At 38.9% G+C, this 23473-nt stretch overlaps 1 protein-coding gene across 1 annotated transcript in view; it reads left to right on the top strand.

Moving 5' to 3' along the window:
• Positions 1-855: 855 nt before the first annotated feature.
• LOC124776878 (integrator complex subunit 4) overlaps positions 856-23473 on the top strand; it is a 109547-nt gene continuing 86929 nt past the window's right edge. Inside the window, 4 exon segments of the mRNA XM_047252060.1 lie at positions 856-1137; positions 8632-8784; positions 21793-21895; positions 21898-21920. Of these exon segments, the coding sequence (XP_047108016.1) occupies positions 1084-1137; positions 8632-8784; positions 21793-21895; positions 21898-21920 (333 nt within the window). The 5' untranslated portion in view covers positions 856-1083.

Raw genomic sequence — 23473 nt, 5'->3', positions numbered from 1 at the left:
TTTACAGTTCCTTTATGATAAATGATACAATCAATCATTCATAATGAGTTATCAGTTAACACAGTTCATCATATTTCAGTATTTAGTACTTGTGTCAATAAATATCTGTATCACTGTAACCTACCTTACAATTAGTCTAGACGCTCTGACACTCCACTTCTCAGCACAGCACAAAAGGAAAGATTTTCTCAAACCTATCAGTTCCCTCCAATTGCTGTAACAATAGAAGAAACAGGTTTGCCAACATATGTTCTTTATAATTATTCTCTTACATTTTTAAAAGTGTCAGTGCTGCCAACTCCTATAATTTAAAGATTAGAATGAAACTGACCAACTACTGGGTGATGATCAACTACTGGCTGGGGCACCCTATATTGTATCTCCTGTCTATTGACTATTTATAAAACTATTGTAATATTGTACTTATAACTCCTGCATATAATTTTGTTTATATGTTGTAATTTGACGTTGTCTATTGCTTTTGTAAGCGTAACGACAATAAAATCTTATTTTTTATAATTTATTATTATTATCACATACAGCGAAAGTGAGGCCACTCTGCTGCCAATCGAGAGGCGTCACGGAAGTTGCTCGTGAATACACCCAAATTCCTGTGACACCACTTTTAGCCATTCCAAAAAAAAAAGACGGCCATGTCCTGAAGTGAATTCTCATGCTATAGATTTTTCATGGAGGTATAATAATTATACTTCCTGGAGATTTTTCCAGTCATAATATCGGCGATATCAGCCAGCGATTTTACTGCAACCAGGCAATGAAAAAAATCATAATGGTGTCGTTGGACAGTTGTCACTACTGTAGTAGAATAATTTAGTAAACAATATTAACAATTGAATGAAATGTTTTGTGCATGAGCCCACTGTGTTTTGTGTACAGTGACATTATTTAACAATAAAACATCCACGAAGAATGACATGAAGCAGCACTAGACGTGAGCTCTCAGTGAATGTTTTGGAAATATCGTAATGCGGTGGAGGTATTGTATCCGAGTTCTGCAAGTGATCTGATACCGTGATGCGGTACCGGTATTGCATGTGAGTTTTGCAAGTGATCTGTTACGAAATGGCAGCACTGTTGAAGAAGCGGGCACTTGCTGAGTACAGCCAGGTTATACAGGTAACTACAACATTTTTATAATCATAACTTCGCGGTAATGTTAGTAAAATACAGAACGCTTTCGGACGGATCCAAAAGCGATTCCTTATTTGAGTGACATTCCATTGTAGCCTTGGATACTTCACCGTTGATGATGAGCGGAGACTGACAAAACGATGACAAAGAATATAAGAGTTATAATCCTACCAATTTTCTTGTATAGTACACTCTTAAGCGCCTGCCGAAGGTAACCGTGGGCCTCGTCATTAACATGTTCGTTACTGTTGAGACAAATTAATAACACGGTCTTTGTAACTTCATTTACTTATTTATTTTTGATCCAACATCAAGTGGATCCAAAAAAAAATTGTGCCAGCCTTCTGGATAAGTCGCAGCATTAATTACTAGAGTTACATATTATCTACACAAATTTTTCCAAATTTAGTTGAGACAACAATGTTACATATATGGACAATACGTAAAAACAATTTGCTATTGCAATATATAGATGAAGAAATTTACAGTTTATGACACAGTCTAAGATCTGAGATTCATATATTTTTAGAAAGAGGGTCTTCCGTCATACGAGTGTATTAAATCTGGAAACTCCTCAATTGAATATGTAGGATTGTTTAGGAGCCATAATTTTAACTTCTTTTATAGTTCTGTAATGGGAAATTTGGAGATATTAGGGTGGAAGCAATTCAATAGTTTTATGCCTGCACATAGTTCTGCCCTAAAGCTGCACACTATTTCAGTTCTTCTACTAAGTAGATTTGCTGGGGGTTATCTGCATAAAATTTCTTCATTTTCATGTGAAATATCTCATCAGTTAAATATATCCTCATTGTTTTTGAACAACTACCAGCCCAAGCCATCCAATTAAAGCAGACACTAGTGAGGCACATTGTCTCATTATACCTGCTCTGTATGGAGACTCAGTGTAAATTTTCAAACATTCAGCTTGTTTCTAAGCAGCATCTACTGAAAACATTGTTGGATGTCTGATTTGTAGTAGACTCATCAGCATTTTTATGTCCTTTTGTCTTTTGCCAACGTGGATTGTAAGGAGCAACTGAGATTAGCACTTAGTTTTCTGGGTGTGTAGGTGGTGGGTTTTTCATTTGCAAAATGGGTTTTTCATAACCTAATTTGGATGCACTGTAGTGTTAATATTTCAAAGTATCAGCACTGGCTGTGTCTTTTAATCACCAGAGACATGTGTCACATGCAGTAATTGCATCAAATAGAGCACACAGTTAATACAAATTCTGATAGTATGTTTATTATCCAAACACATGTGAGTATAGATTTAGCCAGGCTGCCTCCTGAACTAACAATACTCCTTTTTACATTCCTCACAGAATTTCCTTTAGTGATCCTAGCATTATATCCAGTAAACACCTACAATGTCCCAGAATCTGGAGTACATCTAAAATTACACCACAAATACTGCCAAGAAGTTTGAATAGAACCCAGAATTGCATCTTGCCAGTCAGCAAATCCAGCCACTGGACTACACAAGACATTGCAAATGCTGTGGCATTTTAAATTTCCCGTTATGCCTTCAGAACATTGACAGTTAAAAATTACAGAAGTTATTTAATAGTGTCTGTTTTTTCGGACACATAACTGAAAGAACAGACACCATTATTCGATCCAGCAGCCAGCAAGATGACCAATGCTCTCTCCAGCACAGATGCACACCAGGCTCAAACTCTTACAGCAATCGGCAAAACACCACAAGTAATGAGGATAATGGGCCGGGGCACTACATTTGTAGTGTGTGGGTAAGTTGAGAATTTGGGTCTGATGGGAGGTGTGCTAGGGTATTCTGTGCAGTTGCAGTGACCACTGATTTTGCCTATGTTCTTTATTTATTAACTCATCTCTAAGATTAGTGAATTTTTATGCCAATTGTCATTATATTGGTTTTGTAGTTTCATTTTGATATTCTGCACACATTTTTAGAACACATAGTGTGTATAAATGTAAGTAATGGAGTAAAGGTTGGGAAGCATATATGACTTGTCACAAGCTGGAGCTGATAACCCGAGAAGAATTCATCACTTTTTGTACTGCTACACATACTCAAGCTTCGTGCATGTAATATCATTGTGATGTCATCATTTAACACACAGTAAGTACATAACCCATGTCAAGATGGGGTGGCTTGTGGTACGGATACAGATAACTGTATCATGGGTGCACTCACAACAGAGGAGTATGTATGGAGAGGCCAGACTAACCCATTGTTCCTGAAGAGGAGCAGCAGCCTTTTCATCAGGAATAACAGTCTGGATGACTTGACTGATCTGGCCATGTAACATTAGCTAACATAGCCATAATGTGCTGGTACTACGACTGTATGAAAACAAGGGGAAACTACAGCCATTATTTTTTCCGGTTAGGTGATGCAGCCCAGCTGTGTGGCTTAATGGGGATGGCATCCTCCTGAGTAAAATATTTCGGAGATAACATAGACTGTAATTTGAATATCCAGGTGGGGACTACTCAGGAGGACTTTGTCATCAAGAAAAACAAAACTAGCATTCTATGGGGCGGGTTGTGGAATGTTAGATCTCTTAATCCTATACTTAGGTTAGAGAATATCAAAAGGAAATGGATAGACTGAAGTTGAACATAATAGAAATTAGTGAATATGGTGGCAGGAAGAACATGACTTTTGGCCATGTCAGTATTGGGTTATCAACATAAATAGGGTTAATACAGGAGTATGCATAATAATGAATAAGATAATGGAAATGCAGGTACCCTACTATCAACAGCGTGATGAATATATTATTATAGCAATGATAGACACAAAACCAGCACCCACCACAATTGTGCAAGTTTATACGCCAACTAGTTTACACGATGAAGAGATTGAAAGATTATACAGTGAGATAAAGGAAAGTATTCAGGCAGTTAAGGGAGATGAAAATGTAATTGTGATGGGGGACTGAAATTCAGTAGTAGGAAGAGTAAGAGAAGGAAAAATAGGAGGAGAACATGGACTAGGTAAAAAGTATGAAAGAGGAAGCTGCTTGGTTGAATTTTGCAGAGAGAATAGTGTAATCATCACTAACACGTCACCGAGCGAGGTGGCGCAGTGGTTAGCACAATGGAGTCGTATTCAGGAGGACAACGGTTCAAATCTGCGTCCAGCCGTGCTGATTTAGGTTTTCTGTGATTTTGCTAAATCGCTTCAGGCAAATGCCGGAATGGTTCCTCTGAAAGGTCATGGCCAGCTTCCTTCCCTGTCCTTCCCTAATCCGATGGGACCAATGACGTCGCTGTTTGGTCTCTTCCTCCACATCAACCTACCATCTAACACATAATTTAAGAATCGGTAAAGAAGGTTGTATGCAAGGAAGAGACCTGCTGACACTGAAAGACTTCATACTTTTTGTATTATGATAAGACGAAGACATTTTTGGGAGCACGTGTATCCTCTGATCACAATTTATTGTTTATGAAATTCAGATTAAAAGCCAAAAAATTGTAAAAAGCTGTAAAGATTAAGGCAAAGGGATCTGGATAAATCGAAGAAACCAGAAGTTTCTGAGAGTGTTAGAGTGAGTATTCGACAACATTGGACTGAAATGGGGGGAAAGAATACAGTAGAAGGCAAGCGAGTTGCTGTGAGATAAAATAGGGAAGGCAGTAGAAGATCACAGAGGTAAAAATGCAAAGCCTAGTAGAAATCTGTGGAAAACACAGAACATACTGAATTTGATTGTTGAGAGGCAAAATAAAAAATTTAAAAAAACTTACAGCAAATGAAGGAGTCAAAAGGAAATATAGATGTCAAAGAAATGAGACTGACAGATAATGCAGAATGGCTATGCAGGAATGGCAAAAGCACAAATACAAGGCTCTAGAATTATTCATGGCTACAGGAAAGATAGATGCCACCAATAGGAAAATTAAAGAAGTCTTTGAAGAAAAGAAAAGCAAGCCAGTACTGATCAAAGAATGGAAAGCTGAAAGGTGGGGCGAATATACAGATTCCCTATAAAGGAAACAAGCTTGAGGACAATATTATAGAAGGGGAGGGGAAAATCGGTGAAATTGAGATGAAAGATATACTACTGCGAGAAGAATTTGACAGAGTGCTAAAAAACATAAGTAGAAAAAAGGCCGCTATAGTAGAAGACATTCTGTAAGAACTACTAATAGCCTTGGCAGTGCCAGTCATTACAGAACTGTTCCACCTGGTGAGCAAGATACATGACTGAGGGGAAAATAATGTAATAATTCAAAAAATGATAGAAGCTGATTTCGAGGAATCAAGCAAAATTTGTGATTGGATTGAGGAGTTTTTTGGTAGGTAGTACGCAGAAAATTATCTCGGATGGAGAGTCATTGACATATGTAGACGTAACTTTGAGTGTGCCCACGAAAGTGTGTTGGGTCCCTTGCTGTTCATCTCGTATATTAATGACTATTGGAAAGTATTAATTGTAACCTCAGACTTTCTGCAGATGATACAGTTATCTTTGATGAATTACAGTCTGAAAGAAGATCCAGAAATATTCAGTAAGTTTTCAAAGTGGTGCAAAGGTTGACAACTTGCTTTAAATGTTCAGAAATATAAATTTGTGACTTCACAGAATGAAAATACTTAGTGTACTATGACTATAATACCAATGAGTCATTGTTCTAAGTGGTCGACTCATACAAGTAGCTGTGTGTAAACTGAACTGTCAGACTCTGTTATAGACAGACATGAGCTATCCTGAGAAAGTCTACTTACAAAGCTTCAAGAACTGGCTTTAAATGACAACTATGAATATACTACAAACCCATACGTATTGCTCCCCTAAGGATTGTGGTTTGCAGAGTATGGATGAAGGTGTAGTTCAGTTTGGATTCTGGAGAAATGCAGGAATATATGAAGCAATACTGTTCCAGTGGCTTAGCTTATAAGACAAGTTAAAGAAAGGCAATCCTACATTTATAGTATTCGTAGATTTAGAGAAAGTTTTTCGCAATGCTGCCTGCCTCCATAGCGAGTTATCAGTGCAGCTGAATGCCGTTCAGAGGACATGGGCTTGATTCCCTGTGCTGCCAGAGATTTTTCCTTGGTGGGAGGACTGGGGCACTCAGCTTCATAATGCCAGTTGAGGAGCTACTGGACCAAGTAGTATCAGCTCCAGGTCATGAAATCTGACAGTGACCGGGAGGGTGGTGTGCTGATCCCATGCTCCTCCATACAACATCTAGGTGATGCCTTTGGCAAAGGAAGACACGGCAGTCAGTCAGTACTGATGAGCTATCCACGGCCTGTGCATGGAAGTTCCCCCCTCCCCGCACTGATGATTGGACTACATGCTTTGTCATTTTGAAGGTAGCGGGGATAAAATAAAAGAGTGAAAGGTTATTTACGACCTGCACAGAAACCACAATGCACTTATAAGAGTTGAAGCCATGAAATGGAAGTAGTGATTGAGAAGGGAGTGGTACAGGTTTATGGCCTGTACAGTGAGCAAGCTGTGAAGGAATCAAAGAAGAAATTTGAAAAAGAAATTGAAGTTCAGGGAAAAGAAATGAAAATATTAAGGTTTGTCAAAGCATTTCTGAAGAAGAGAAATTTGTTAACATCTAATGCAAATTCAAGTGTTAGGAAGTTTTTGCTGAAGATATTTTTCTGGAATGTTGCATTGTACAGAAGTGAAATGTGAATGAATAGCAGCATGTAAAATGTGATACTGTAAAAGAATGCTGAAGAGTAGATGGGTAGATCAAATAACTAATGAGGAATAGGTGTGCACAGGAAAGACTAGTGTGGTGAGCTGCATCAACCCAGTCTTTATCCTTAAGACCACAATCAGAGCAGCTAACATACACATTAACTAGATAGTCACCATATATTACTGTAGTCATCAAGGGAAGGGGCATAGACCAAATATTCAGGATGAATGTGACCAACCCAATTAAGATTTTTTGTAGTTTCCTGGAATAGCATTGGGTCAATACTAGGATGGTTCCTTAAACAAACTGTGGTCAGTTCCAACACCCTGCTCCTCCAACTGAACTAGTGCTCTGGCTTTAGTGAGACTGACATCAATGAAACATTTTTCTTCAATGAAAACTATCCTTATTGGACTGACTCACACCTAGAAAATATTGCACAAACGAGAGATAATCAGCATATTTAAATTTTTGAACACATTTCCTTTCAGATTCTAAAAGTTGATATATTTTGTGTGTTCTGGTCAATACAGTTCTAAGCAGACCAAGTACTTTGAAGACTTTTTAAATGATTATGCACTATCACATACAGGTAATTGCCAGATGCTGATAAATGTGTCCTTTCTTGCCAGTGAGAGCTTGGATATTCCAGCGAAATGTAGCATTGAATTGCTGCATGTAGATTTTGCACCTCATATCTTGAAGCAACATCAGGAATTATTGAGATTGTCTGGAGGTGACCTTCCTGTCGTTACACTCTAAATTCTGTATTTAGGTGCCACACATTTGGCAACAGAGAGAACAGAATATGAGAAGTAATCATAAAGTTTAAATTATCATAAAAAATTACGTAATTAACTTTTACTTTGGTTACAGGTACATGCATACAGTCTTGGTACACGTTGAAAATCCTGTGCCACAGCATCATAGCATGTTCCAAAAAGGGGGGAAGGGTGTGAAATCCACTGATGAAGTGGATATGGGATGTGCCTTCTTGCTCTGGCCCTCTATCACTGGTCTGTGGTATTTGGGTGTGGGCATTTTAGACTGTATCAGGACTGCAGATGTGTGCACACAAACAAAGAAGTTAATTACATAGCTTTGTTTTTTCAGGTGATAATTAAAACTCTATGACTACACCTTGTACATTCCATTAAGAAGAGGATTATAGTAGTGCATACTGTTTCCTTACAATTCCTTGTGTCATTTGTGAAATACAAATTATGTTAGTTATAACATGAAGAGTAAAGGTAACAACTCATCATGTAGCTGGGGCATTGATTAGTTGACAGGGACATAAACAAAACTGAAAACACTGCTGATCTTTCAATCTCTACTTTTAGAATTGACTAGAGAAGGAAAAAGTTCGGAGTGCTGCAGATGTAAAGAGAGAAATTAATGTTGATGTATGGTGGTACCTTCCATCCTATTATTTCTGTTCATAATTATCTTGTCATATATGGAATTAGCATTACTTTGTGCCATTAACCAATTTGTGAAAGACGAGGAGACATAAATTTTAAGGGAGACTAAAAAAGTTCAACAGTGGGAGTTCATTTCTGAAGATATTTTATTTGCTTATCTTTGTCCATAGTTTAAATGAATTTCAGTTTGAATGAGTGACTGCAGAAAATATCACCAAAACCACTGGAGCTTTATCCAAAGGAATTCATTTATTTGTTTTATAAATCACGACCAGAAAAAATGAAACTGGGTCATCCTTTGCTGTGATATGACTACTATGTAATGATGATGAGCTGTCCCCCACTGATCACCATATGAAGACTAATCACTTTTTTTATTATCTCGTGTTTTTAGGAACAGCCAAAACCATTAAAAAAATTACGACTAGCAAAGAAGATCACTCCAGGAAGTTCTGCAGCTGCCTATGTTGGTTTGTTGGAGAAGAGTAAAACCAGTAATGATGCATTGCAGATTTTGTTGAGAATATCTGACTCCCAGAAGTTTCAGGTAAGTGATTATACTTCACGGAAATTTGGAAAAAAAATAATAATAATTAAAAAGTGAAGTCATAAAGTTTCCACTTTACAGTGACGGCTCTGAATTTTGCTGATTGGGTAGAGTTTGTAGATGTGCTCACATAGTCTGTATGAAGCTTTTTCACCATAGCAAAATTGTAATTTAAGAAATATACGACTTCTGTAAAAGTCACAAAAAGAAAGTGGCGGAATTTAGTTGCAATGGTGAGGAGACTGGAAGAGTGGTGAGGAGACTGGAAGCTTGAGATCTGCTTATACTTAGTTGTTTTTTTAATAAAAGGTCAATGGGAAGTATGATCAGTGATTTTGCTAGTATCAAAACATGAGACATAAATGGCCACATCTTTTGACTGCTCTGCCTTACTATCTTACATTTGTTGCTCTGCTAAGGAACAATAGACCTTAGTATGTGACGTAAATTTCAGCTTGGTGCATCTACCCGTTCCTCAGAAAAAGAGGTCTTCATAGACTGACGGATGGGAAGACAGATGGATAACAAATGACCAAAAAAATTTTTTTTTTCACATGTAATTACAAATCAACAATTTTTGGATTGTTTCTTTGCTTGTATTGTGAAACCATGCTTTTTGCCAAATTCCACGATTCTAGTGGAAAGGAAAGTATCTTATAGTTTTGATGAGTGAGTGTGCAAATATTAAAATACGTGATATAATTGACTGTTATCTTTTGTTTGCATTGACTTAGAAGCTTCAATGTTTAGCCCCAACAAGGAACATAGACCTTAATATGTTACATAAATTTCAACTTGATATTTCTACCCATTCTGAGAAAAAGGGCTTTTAAGAGACAGACAGACAGACACATAGAGAACAGAGTGATCCTATATGGGTTCTGTTTCTACTGACTGAGGTACGGAACCCTAAAAAGTGAGCCATCATCAGAAAATTCTCAAATCCACCGCTCCCATGGATATTTATGTTTGAGATGATATTTAAATTTATAAACAATTAACAAAAACATCTTGTAATCTATTATCCAGTACAAAAATAAAGACATTTTGTTCCACTTCCATCTGGCATAGTCAGTGTAGCCTCAGTACCATTTAATAAAAATCAAATTACCAGAATCGCAAACTATCTCTACACACTCCAGAGATGTCCACAACTGTCAACCTTCAGCTGAAGCAACTCCTTTTATTGTAGTGGTTTGTACCGTCTCTCCTGTGGTATCAAAAATGCCCAACATCATGATTACTAAGTGTATTATGAATAAAATTAATATCTCTGTACTTTGCAAAAACATTGAATGCAAATTTTCTGTATGATATTGTTGATCAAAATAGTACTCGGGGCTCCTCACAGATTGCTGGTTGTGTTTACGTAAAAATCATCTAAACTAATAATAAAATTGTAAACCGATGTATCTATCTTTGAACGCACGTTAATCTCCAAATTAGATGGATTCGTATAGGGTTTTCGCTGGTAACTTCATTGTAGCTTGGGGCAATGTATAGACTTTGCTTCGTCAAAACTAGATCACAGAAAAAAAGACATTGTAATTTAAAGTTTTACTAAAATTTTCTTGTGTCTCTGTTAAAACACGCTAATCTCCAAAACTACTAGACAAATTTTCATGGGTTTTCGCAAGTAACTTGACTATAGCTTTGGGCACCATATGGGCTTTATTTCATCAAAATCAGATCACAGGAAAAAAAGAAAGCCATACATATTATAAAAATGTATGTGTGCATATTTGTGTGTATGTACGTTTGTTCCACATGTCCTCCAAAACTACTGAACTGACTTCAGCAAGAATTGGTATGCATATCACGTACTACCTGGAGAGAATCGCTGTGGAGATAAGAACTACCTGCCTATTAGAGGAATGGGGGTGGAAAAGAAATGTAGGCCAAGGCGCACAAATGACCAATATTGTATTCATCCAGTGTTTGAGAACGAATTACTTGCAACAATCTTTATATATAATTTCAAACCTTTACAAAACTTTTTCTCAGCAACACACCCCACAAAATGAAGGTACGAAAGAAGTTGATCCCGTACTACATTTTCCTGCTCATTTTCACATCAGGCGTTACACTGAACATGAGGAGAACCGGCATTAGTGAACTACCTAGAAGGACCACTACCAGTCATTTTGACCAGTGAAGATTTTTTTTTTTTGTTTGTTTTCAGTTTCACTTCTTAAGTTATTTTCTATAGAAAGTATAGTTAATTAAATACAAAAGGTCGAAATAAAGAATATGTTGTAAGTGCAAAAAAACATAATTATACAAGTACATTTTTTATCTGTATGACTTGCACTCAGTCAAAGCCACAAACCGGTCATAAACCTATATTTGGTACAAAAAATAAAGAAAAATGGACACAAATTGCTGTAGTAATAATGAGAAAATAGCATTTTTTTTTTCTCTCTATGACATCTTTTCAACCAAAGCCACCATCTTCATCAAAACACTGTACACATGTATTGAACACTTCCAGCACATGAACTACATATGAATTTCTTGCATTGCACACACAGATTTTTAGTTTTGTTCGAACTTTTACATTCTCCTGTCTGGCAGGTCTTTTATACCGGTACCTTACATATTTCAGTGATTGCAATGAATGTATGAGTAGCTCCTTTCCTTGATCGTAAATACACAGAAAGAGTTCTTCCACTAATTTGAAAAGAAACATTCCTTGGCTGACATTTTCTCCTGTTGTCTCTCTGTAGAGGATCCAGGCATTGATTCTAGCGAGATCTAGGATGTTGAAAATCAAGTGCATAGGCCATCTGTGGCAGCCAAACTGGTTAGTGTAAAGACGAGTCATTTGGTCCAGAATATCAGCTCTAAATTTAGTGGAATTGTAGCTGTTCTCACTTTCAGGGAGTTTCTTCTGTGTTTGTTTGTCTGCTGCAACTGACTGTTGCCTTGTTCTGCTTTGTGGGGCTGATATTCCGTGTCATCTTTATAATCTTTGTCAACTGTATCATCCAACTCATGACATTCAAAAATACCTCCCCCTTCAGAATATTCTTGTGGTAAACTATTCACGTAATTCAGTAATTCTTCATCTGAACAAAAACATTGTCGCATCATAATAATGAGGAGAAGCGCTAAACTTCTGCTGAAGACAACAGCATACGGACAGAGAACAGCACTCTTCCACTAAATAAATTTAAATATAAAGAGAGTGAGGACAGGTACGAGATCACAACAATAAAAACGAAATCAGTCAAGTGGCTGAAAAAATCCATTGTTGCTCCTTTACAAGCATGAAATGTAAAAAATATATCATTCACCAGAATGACTGGCTGCAGTCCTTTAAGGTAATAGTGTCTACAATTTGTTCAGTTTTTGTAATAGCCATTTGTCTTTTACAGAAATTACAAACCACCAAGGCACATTAATAGTCATGAAAAATAACGTCCATAAATTAAAATGTACACTATTTATTAAATGTTCAACACTCACTGGTCAGATTGATTGGTACGGTCCTTCTAGTGTTAATTTATTACTTCTTTACCACTTACTGTATTCAAGACACATTTCGCAGACAGTATTCATATATATTCATAAAGGTGGGAATTTAAGGAGATGGGACCTGGATAAACTGAAAGAACCAGAGGTTGTACAGAGTTTCAGGGAGAGCATAAGGGAACAATTGACAGGAATGGGGGAAAGAAGTACAATAGAAGAAGAATGGGTAGCTCTGAGGGATGAAGTAGTGAAGGCAGCAGAGGATCAAGTAGATAAAAAGACGAGGGCTAGTAGAAATCCTTGGGTAACAGAAGAAATATTGAAGTTAATTGAAGAAAGGAGAAAATATAAAAATGCGGTAGATGAAGCAGGCAAGAAGGAATACAGACATCTCAAAAATGAGATAGACAGGAAGTGCAAAATGGCTAAGCAGGGATGGCTAGAGGACAAATGTAAGGATGTAGAGGCTTATCTCACTAGGGCTAAGACAGATACTGCCTACAGGAAAATTAAAGAGACCTTTGGACAAAAGACAACCACTTGTATGAATATCAAGAGCTAAGATGGAAACCCAGTTCTAAGCAAAGAAGGGAAGGCAGAAAGGTGGAAGGAGTATATAGAGGGTTTATACAAGGGCATTGTACTTGAGGACAATATTATGGAAATGGAAGAGGATGTAGATGAAGATGAAATGGGAGAAAAGATACTGCGTGAAGAGGTTGACAGAGCACTGAAAGACCTGAGTCGAAACAAGGCCCCGGGAGTAGACAACATTCCATTAGAACTACTGATGGCCTTGGGAGAGCCAGTCCTGACAAAACTCTACCATCTGGTGAGCAAGATGTATGAGGCAGGCAAAATACCCTCAGACTTCAAGAAGAATATAATAATTCCAATCCCAAAGAAAGCAGGTGTTGACAGATGTGAAAATTACCGAACTATCAGTTTAATAAGTCACAGCTGCAAAATACTAATGCGAATTCTTTACAGACGAATGGAAAAACTGGTAGAAGCCAACCTTGGGGAAGATCAGTTTGGATTCCGTAGAAATGTTTGAACACGTGAGGCAATACTGACCTTATGACTTATCTTAGAAGAAAGATTAAGGAAAGGCAAACCTACGTTTCTAGCATTTGTAGACTTAGAGAAAGCTTTTGACAATGTTGACTGCAATACTCTCTTTCAAATTCTGAAGGTGGCAGGGGTAAAATACAGGGAGCAAAAGGCTATTAACAATTTGTACAGAAACGAGATGGCAGTTGTAAGAGTCGAGGGGCATGAAAGGGAAGCAGTGGTTGGGAAGGGAGTGAGACAGGGTTGTAGCCTCTCCCCGATGTTTTTCAATCTATATATTGAGCAAGCAGTAAAGGAAACAAAAGAAAAATTCAGAGTAGGTATTAAAATCCATGGAGAAGAAATAAAAATTTTGAGGTTCACCGATGACATTGTAATTCTATCAGAGACAGCAAAGGACTTGGAAGAGCAGTTGAACGGAATGGACAGTGTCTTGAAAGGAGGATATAAGTTGAACATCAACAAAAGCAAAACAAGGATAATGGAATGTTGTCGAATTAAGTCGGGTGATGCTGAGGGAATTAGATTAGGAAATGAGACACTTAAAGTAGTAAAGGAGTTTTGCTATTTGGGGAGAATAATAACTGATGATGGTCGAAGTAGAGAGGATATAAAATGTAGACTGGCAATGGGAAGGAAAGCGTTTCTGAAGAAGAGAAATTTGTTAACATCGAGTATAGATTTAAGTGTCAGGAAGTCATTTCTGAAAGTATTTGTATGGAGTGCAGCCATGTATGGAAGTGAAACATGGACGATAAATAGTTTGGACAAGAAGAGAATAGAAGCTTTCGAAATGTGGTGCTACAGAAGAATGCTGAAGATTAGATTGGTAGATCACATAACTAATGAGGAGGTATTGAATAGAATTGGGGAGAAGAGGAGGTTGTGGCACAACTTGACTAGAAGAAGAGATCGGTTGGTAGGACATGTTCTGAGGCATCAAGGGATCACCAATTTAGTATTGGAGGGCAGTGTGGAGGGTAAAAATCGTAGAGGGAGACCAAGAGATGAATACACTAAGCAGATTGAGAAGGATGTGGGTTGCAGTATGTACTGGGAGATGAAAAAGCTTGCACAGGATAGGGTAGCATGGAGAGCTGCATCAAACCAGTCTCAGGACTGAAGACCACAACAACAACAACAACAACAACAACATCATTCATATATACCAGATGTCACCAAACTTTTTCATGGTGGCCTGGATAACTGACAAAATAATGAGCGTGTGCCCCACCAAGGTTCTGTACTATATCTAGATACAATAATTTAAAACTGAAAATGGTAAGCTTAAGTCACATAGCAGCCAGTCCTGCTATTCCGAAAATAATATTTAATATCCCTTTTTGTTCTAAGTATAATATTTAAGTTTAAATTGTTTCACATCATCTTGTGTTCTATACATTTTATGAAGCATATTTAAGTACCAGTAGCGGGCCAGATAAACTGATGTCATGGGCCGGATCTGGCCAGCGGGCCTTAGTTTGGTGACCCCTGATACATACCACAGAATGCACCTGCAAAATTATATGATTGTACAACATACAGATCGGGGTACACAACATCAAAAATACTGAGATAGGCCTATGTGAAGAACTGCCACATCACGTATGACATTTAAATTTATTATTACTACTCCACTGAACCGATTTCAGTGAAATTTGATAATCAGATAGGTTAAGTCCTGAATAAGACCACAGCCTACTTTAGAAAGTGTGTAGCAGAAGGTACTACATGTTGTTTTGAAGAATATTATGTGAATTAAGGAAAAACATATACTGTTTACTGCTTGAAAAAACTTTACTTTTTGACTTTTGAACTTTATCATATGTGTGAAAATACTCCTGTTGGTTGACATGTGCTGTGTGATACTATTCAGAATAATGAATACAATGTTTGTACAATATTCAGTGTTTTTAATCTGTACTTCTACATTGTGTTATGCGCGCAATCCATTATTTGAGAACAAGAGCACTGAATGACTTGCTACAAACTTTGCACAATTTCAAACCTTTCAAAACTTTTTCTCACTTACAACCCCAACAAAATGGTGAAAGGAAAAAAGTGTTATATTTTCACTGTTCACGCAGTAAAATTGTCGCATCAGGCATGACATGATGATGTTTAATTTTATTACTTCTTTGCTACTAACTCTATGCACAATACATTTAGCAGACGGCATTCACATATGCCGCTGAATGTTCCTGGTGATCAAAAAGTCAGCATACGTCAGTGACTGCACATGACAATCGTGTATAAAAGGAGCTGTAATGAGAGAGAGAATCAGATGCGCCATCAGTTGCAGCATTTTGATGCTACTTGAAAAGGGGCTTTTAGTGAATCTGTATTATCAGAATGGGGAATGTGCTAGTTCAGCATTACGATCCTATCGCTATAGGAAGGGGATTCGAACGGGTAAAGGTCTGTTGACAAATGCGGCTGTGGCGAGAATGATTTCGAAGTTCGAAGCCACGGGTTGTTTAGACGATAGACCCCATAGTGGCCAACCGAGCACAAGGCGTAATGCTGCTGAGACAGTTCAGAAAGAAATGGAGACTGCAGCAGGTTCATCTATGCATGGGGAAGTCAGCACTCGTGCAGTTGCACATCGTACCAGCATTCCATACACTACTGTTTGGTTGGCACTTAGGTGTACCCTCCGATGCTATCTGTGCAAAATCCATCGGCATCATGAACTGTTACCTGGTGATCTAGTGAAGTGGAGGGCATTTGCAGTGTGGGCATTTCAAAAGATGGCGGAAGATGACGATTGGTTGAGTAACGTTTTGTGGACCAACGAAGCTCATTTCACGCTCTGAGGGTCTGTCAACGCGCACAACTGCAGAATTTGGGCTACCGAAAATCCTAGAACTGTCGTGGAAATTCCATTGCACGATGAGAAAGTCACAGTATGGGTTGGATTTACCACATCTACCGTTATTGGACCTTTTTTCTTCAAGGAAATGCATGATTCTGGTTTTGTAACTGCTACCGTGACAGGTGAGAGGTACACCGATATGTTACAGAATCACATCATCCCCAGCCTGGCTGATAAACACCTGCTGGAATGTACGATGTTTATGCAGGATGGCGCTCCACCCCATATTGCTAGACGCGTGAAAGATCTCTTGTGCGCGTCATTTGGTGATGATCGTGTGCTCAGCCACCACTTTCGTCATGCTTGGCCTCCCAGGTCCCCAGATCTCAGTCCGTGTGATTATTTGCTTTGGGGTTACCTGAAGTCGCAAGTGTATCGTGATTGACCGACATCTCTAGGGATGCTGAAAGACAACATCTGACACCAGTGCCTCACCATAACTCCGGACATGCTTTACAGTGCTGTTCACAACATTATTCCTCAACTCCAGCTATTGTTGAGGAATGATGGTGGACATATTGAGCATTTCCTGTAAAGAACATCATCTTTGCTTTGTCTTACTGTGTTATGCTAATTATTGCTATTCTGATCAGATGAAGCGCCATCTGTCGGACATTTTTTGAGCTTCTGTATTTTTTTGGTTCAAATAAAACCTCATGTCATCCCAAGCATGTGTGTTAATTTGTACCTCTCCATCTACATTATTCTGTGATTTATTCAGTTTTCAAATTTATACTGACTTTTTGATCACCCGGTACATAAAAAATTATACCATTGTATGATGCAGAGAGGGGGGAGACGGAGATGGACAGAGAAAGTGAAGAGGAGATGGACAGAAAGAAGACAGAGCAGCAGATGCAGAGAAGTGTGGAAGGAGATGGACAAGAGCGGGGGGGGGGGGGGGGGGGTGGACAGAAAGAAGGGGGAAAAAGGAAATGGCCAGAGTGGGGCAGAGGAGATGGACAGTGTGAGGGCGCAGGAGAACATGGACTACTATAATTGAAATAAATAAATAGCCGGGCAACACCGCACATTCAGCTGGTGTTTGTAATATGTTGCTTCAGACGGGTTAACAGGGGGATAAAAGTTTGAGAAACACAAAGAAATGAAATCACAATAAAAATTTCAAAATCAATATATGCTTCATGTATGTATCAGAAGATTGCATTCTAATCATATGTTACATATCTGAACTTGGATTTTTCCAGGGGAACTTTTCTTGCAAACTTTCATTGCATTTGTTTAAGTATTTTTAATTAATTGATATAAATGCAGACATTGTGGTTTGGTGAAATGAATTTACTGTATTGAGGTATTTTGATATTGTACATCGAAAGTGATCCTACAGTTACTTCGGAAACTTTCAAAGAAACTGTCAAAAAATAAGTTGAGCAGTGCTCTCATATCATACTTCACAGAATTAATTCATGGGCACTTCTCTCTGCAAAAGCTGTTATGTCAGTCTGAACAAGAGGCTCTCATTTCCAATACATGTTAAATGCTAAGGATAATTTCTAAAATAGAAACTAAATATGGACACTTCCTTGCATCATATGAAGAAAGCTGATAAAATAAATACTAGTAAAAGGATCAACATTGAAAGAGAGGAGTAATTTCGAACAGCTTTTTATAGTAGCCGAAAGTGACTTATGTAACTACTGTTACATGTTCAAACAGCTTTTTATAGTAGCCAAAAGTGACTTATGTAACTACCGTTACATGAAAATTTGAGTTATGCTGAGCAGTGTACCTCCCTTCTGACTGGGTGGGGGGTAAGGAGGAGGCTGGGGCGGGGAGAGGGAGGGATTGTATAGTAGGGGTAGTGGACAGTGAGGTGCTGCAGGTTAGATGGAGGGCAGGGGAATGGTGGAGGGAAGGGGGGGGGGGGAGGGTAGCGGAGAAGAAGAGAAGTAAAAAAAAACTGCATATGTTGGTGGAATGGTGACTGTGTAGTGCTGGAATGGGAACAGGGAAGGAGCTGGAGGGTGAGGACAGTGAGTAACGAAGGTTGAGGCCAGAAGGGTTACGGGAACATAGGATGTATTGCAGGGAAAATCCCACCTGTTCAGTTCAGAAAAGCTGGTGTTGGTGGGAAGGATCCATATTGGCACAGGCTACACTGGGGTATGGCTTTGGGCACCTTCATGGCAACATCCTGTGCCAACCTATTCATGGGCCATCTAGAGGTATATTCGTGGGCCATCTAGAGGAATCCTTTCTAAACACCAAAATCCTAAACCCCTCACCTGGTTCAGGATTCATTGATGACAGCTTTGCGATCTGGATCGAGGGTGAGGACTGCTATCCACAGTCCTCCAGAACCTGAACAACTTCTCCCCCATTTTGCATCATCTGGTCGTACTCAACAAACAAGCCACCTTCCTAAATGTTGACCTCCACCTCAAAGATGGCTACATCAGTACCTCCGTCCATATCAAACGTACTAACCACAAGCAATACCTTCTCTTTGATAGCTGCCACCTGTTCCATACCAACAAGTCCCTTCCTACAGCTGGTTAGACACTGACTCACATTCAGGAGGATGATGGTTCAATCCCGTGTCCGGCCATCCTGATTTAGGTTTTTCCGTGATTTCCCTAAATCGCTCCAGGCAAATGCCGGGATAGTTCCTGTCAAAGGGCACGGCCGACTTCTTCCCCGTCCTTCCCTAATACGATGAGACCGATGACCTCCCTGTCTGGTCTCCTCCCCAAAAACAACAACAACCTTCCTACAGCCTAGCGACCTGCGATCATCGCATCTGCAGTGATGAGCGCTCCGTCTCGAATATAGCAAGGCTCTCACTAAAGCCTTCACAAAGCTTAATTATTTTCTCAACCTTGTACAAAACGAAATCTCCCGTGCCTCATCTTTCCAGTCTCCACCAACTCCTGAAGTCCCATTGTCCCGGCCACAGGAGCATTCCCCTCATAACTCAGTACCACCCATAACTGGATCAACTGAATACATTCTCTGCCTGGGCTTCGACTGCCTCTCATTGTGCCCTGAAATGAGAAATGTCCTGTCTGCTATTCTTCCTACCCCTCCCACAGTGGTATTCCGCCGTCCACCGAACCTACACGATATACTCATCCATCCGTACACAACCCCAGCTCCCAATCCCTTATGTCATGGCTCATACCCCTGGCAAGATCTGACCCATACATCCTTTCACCACCACCTACTCCAGTCCGTTCACAAGCATCACCTATCCCATCAAAGCAGGGTAACCTGTGAAACCAGTAGTGTGATCTATAAGCTAAGCTGCAACCGCTGTACTCCATCCTATGTGGGCATGACAACTAACAAGCTGTCTGTCCGCATGAATGGCGACCGACAAACTGTGGCCAAGAAACAAGTGGACCACCCTGTTGCTGAGCATGCTGCTAAACATGACATTTCAGTGACTGCTTCACAGCATGTGTCACATGGATCCTTCTCACCAACACCAGCTTTTCTGAATAGCGCAGGTGGGAACTTTCCTGCAATACACCTTATGTTCCTGCAACCATCCTGGCCTCAACCTTTGTTAATCACTGGCTTCACCCTCCAGTCCCTTCCTGTTCCCATTCCTGCACTACACAGCCATCATTCCACCATCACATGCAGTCTTTTTAATTCTCTCCTTCTCTGCTACTCCCCCCCCCCCCCCCCCCCCCCCCACTTCCCCCCCACCCCCATCCCCCTGCCCTCCGTCTAACCTGTGGCACCTCACTGTCCACTACCCCGAACCATACTATCCCTCCCTCTCCCTGCTTCAGTCTCCTCCTTACCCTCACCCAATCGCCATTCCCATCATGCACTGGTGCTGCTACTCACAGTGTGGTTTCAGTTGCCTGAGACTGCAGTCGTGTGTGTGTGTGTGTGTGTGTGTGTGTGTGTGTGTGTGTGTGTGTGTGTGTGAAAAGTCTATTTTTAACGAAGGCCTTACTGGCTGAAAGCTTTATATGTGACAGTTTTTTTTATTGTGACTATCTGCCATACAGCATCTTTGCTGTATGGTGAGAAGCAACTTTCCTTTTCATAATATTGTTACAATCCACCTTGGATTTTCTATTGATCGATTATTACTTACTGTAATAAAGGTGTATTCAAACTCCAGTGTCTCCAGATTACTTTTTCTGGTGACTAGATTGCAGTAAAAGGATTGATTTGAGATTATGCATCAGCACCCGTTATATGATACCAAAAAATACAGATCTCAGGTTTTTGTGACTGCCCTTAGACCGCAGAATTATTTCCATGTTTGTCAAAGAATGGGACGCAATCATCTGTTTTCCCCATTTATGTGGTATTAACATTCATCTAAATTCATTGTCAATTTGCGTTCATGAGTGCAGTAGGCCAAGATAGGTTGTGCATTGATAACAGCAAACCTTTGCAAATGCAGCCATGAACAACAAAAATGTAATTTACGTAAGAGGAAAATAGCGAGAAATCTTCACAGTCTTGATCACTCACCATCTGTGAGCATACAGTCTGTGTTCACTTATTGCTATTTGTGTGACACTTTCTCTGTCAAGATGATTATGATGATTAATGTGGGGCACATAGAAGTTCGGTACAGTAAAATAAATTGAAAAGTCAGTGTCGATAACATGGTTGTCTCTCGGATATTCATGGGTTACAGTATGCAGAAAATGATCTGTGAGTACAAAATATGAGAAAATCACAAATGAAAAAGTTCCTTTTTTGTGTTAAGGCTGAGACACAATTTGTTTTTCAGTATGTATTCGAGGAAATAGTAATTAAGACATATTCAGTGAGCACTTGACTGATAAGTGTTAGTAATTGCTTGGTTTTCTATAAATTACATTAGGGAGAGCTTAGAAACATCAAGTGTCTGAATTTTTGCTTATATGGCTCTATTTTTATGAAAAGTGAATTTTATAGTATTTTTGTAGTCCAGTTCATTGATGAAACTCAAAATGGAACATTGTATGTGGTATGTACATTATAGATGGGATAGCAGTGCATATTACATGACTAGAATTCTTTGGCTAGTATTTATTTCATTAAGTGCTTTAGGTGACCCATTGGCTTACATTTATTTCGTCAGTTTTTTGTGTGTTAAATACATTAATCACTGAGCTGTGGAATGTTTTAAACATTTGACTTATTGCCACCATCTACTGGTGTTAATTTAGTACTATTGAAACAGTGGAACAAGTCACCTGCTCAACAATAGCATAGCAGCTTTTTGTTATAAGAAATTCTGTTCAGGTCAGCATTTTACATATTTTCCATAGTTTTCTTGAACATCAGAATTGTTCTTTAAGAACAGGTTTTGTAAATGATTTCAATTTTTCAATAGTTGTAATAAAGTAATTGCTGTTGTTTGATTGAACAACAACTTGGTAACTTGTAGTATCAGTATATTGTGTAGTGCTACATAAGTAAACTTTCAGTGCTTAAACAACATATAGTATGGATGAGATCCTGATATTTTATTTTCATTTATTACAGATTGTTATTGTGTGATTGGAGTAGCAATTTAATATTCTACATGCAGTTTAGGAAATATAATTTTATTTCTATAAAACCTCTGTGCACATTCAGTAACAAGTCATTCTTTTTCACTACAGGAGAAAGATTTACCAGACACAATAAAGAAGCTTGCTGAGCATTTCCAGAGAGAGCAAGAATCTGTTGTGAGAGCTAAAGTTTTATCTTTGCTTGGTGATATTGGAAAGAGTCAGGTGCAGATGTACAGGTGAGTATGTCCGTGGTTACATTTACTTGATTGTATGTTTGCATTCTTTCTTTGCAATGTAAAATCTGAAATAGGTGCAGGAAACCATAAGAATCTTAGTTTACTTTTAATCTACAAGGTGTACAACTTTGCTTCTGCTGTTTTTTCCCCCAACATTTGAGGCTTTAATGAAACAAATTTGTTACACATGTATCATTCAAAGTATTTTCCATCGCTGGCTACTACTTTCTCCCATCTTTCAGGCAGTTTGCGAATCCCGCATCGAAAAAAATTGTTCATCTTTTGAAGTGATCCATGAATCAATGCAATTTGTGACTTCTTCGTGAGATCAGAAGTGTTGGTCAGCCATGCCATGCACCATTGATCTAACAGGTCATAGTCAGGGGGAGCAATGTCTGGAGAATACGGCGGCTGGGGTAGGACTTCCCATTTTTGATGTTTCCAAAACCTTTTGCAAAGTGGGGGTTGAGTGTTGGTGTGCTGCAAAATCACTTTATCGTGCCTCTCACTCTATTATGGCCATTTGTCTTTTAATGCTCTGCTCAAACTCATTAATTGCATTCAATAACGAGCACCTGTGATTGTTTCACTTGGTTTTAGCACCTCATAGTACAGGAAGTTCGGTGGCAGGAGGAACAAGACTTCTGGTCAGGTGACTACACGGTTATAAACACAAAATCAAATAGGGGTAATGCAGGAGTAGGTTTAATAATGAATAGGAAAATGGGAATGCGGGTAAGCTACTACAAACAGCATAGTGAACGCATTATTGTGGCCAAGATAGATACGAAGCCCACGCCTACTACAGTAGTACAAGTTTATATGCCAACTAGCTCTGCAGATGATGAAGAAATTGAAGAAATGTATGATGAAATAAAAGAAATTATTCAGATTGTGAAGGGAGACGAAAATTTAATAGTCATGGGTGACTGGAATTCGAGTGTAGGAAAAGGGAGAGAAGGAAACATAGTAGGTGAATATGGATTGGGGGACAGAAATGAAAGAGGAAGCCGCCTGGTCGAATTTTGCACAGAGCACAACATAATCATAACTAACACTTGGTTTAAGAATCATGAAAGAAGGTTGTATACATGGAAGAACCCTGGAGATACTAAAAGGTTTCAGATAGATTATATAATGGTAAGACAGAGATTTGGGAACCAGGTTTTAAATTGTAAGACATTTCCAGGGGCAGATGTGGACTCTGACCACAATCTATTGGTTATGACCTGTAGATTAAAACTGAAGAAACTGCAAAAAGGTGGGAATTTAAGGAGATGGGACCTGGATAAACTAAAAGAACCAGAGGTTGTACAGAGATTCAGGGAGAGCATAAGGGAGCAATTGACAGGAATGGGGGAAATAAATACAGTAGAAGAAGAATGGGTAGCTTTGAGGGATGAAGTAGTGAAGGCAGCAGAGGATCAAGTAGGTAAAAAGACGAGGGCTAGTAGAAATCCTTGGGTAACAGAAGAAATATTGAATTTAATTGATGAAAGGAGAAAATATAAAAATGCAGTAAGTGAAACAGGCAAAAAGGAATACAAACGTCT

This window comes from Schistocerca piceifrons, chromosome 2, assembly GCF_021461385.2.
Source record: "Schistocerca piceifrons isolate TAMUIC-IGC-003096 chromosome 2, iqSchPice1.1, whole genome shotgun sequence".
NCBI classification, from domain to species: domain Eukaryota; kingdom Metazoa; phylum Arthropoda; class Insecta; order Orthoptera; family Acrididae; genus Schistocerca; species Schistocerca piceifrons.
The sequence above is the reverse complement of the archived record's forward strand: the minus strand, read 5'-3'. Positions and strand labels throughout refer to the sequence as shown.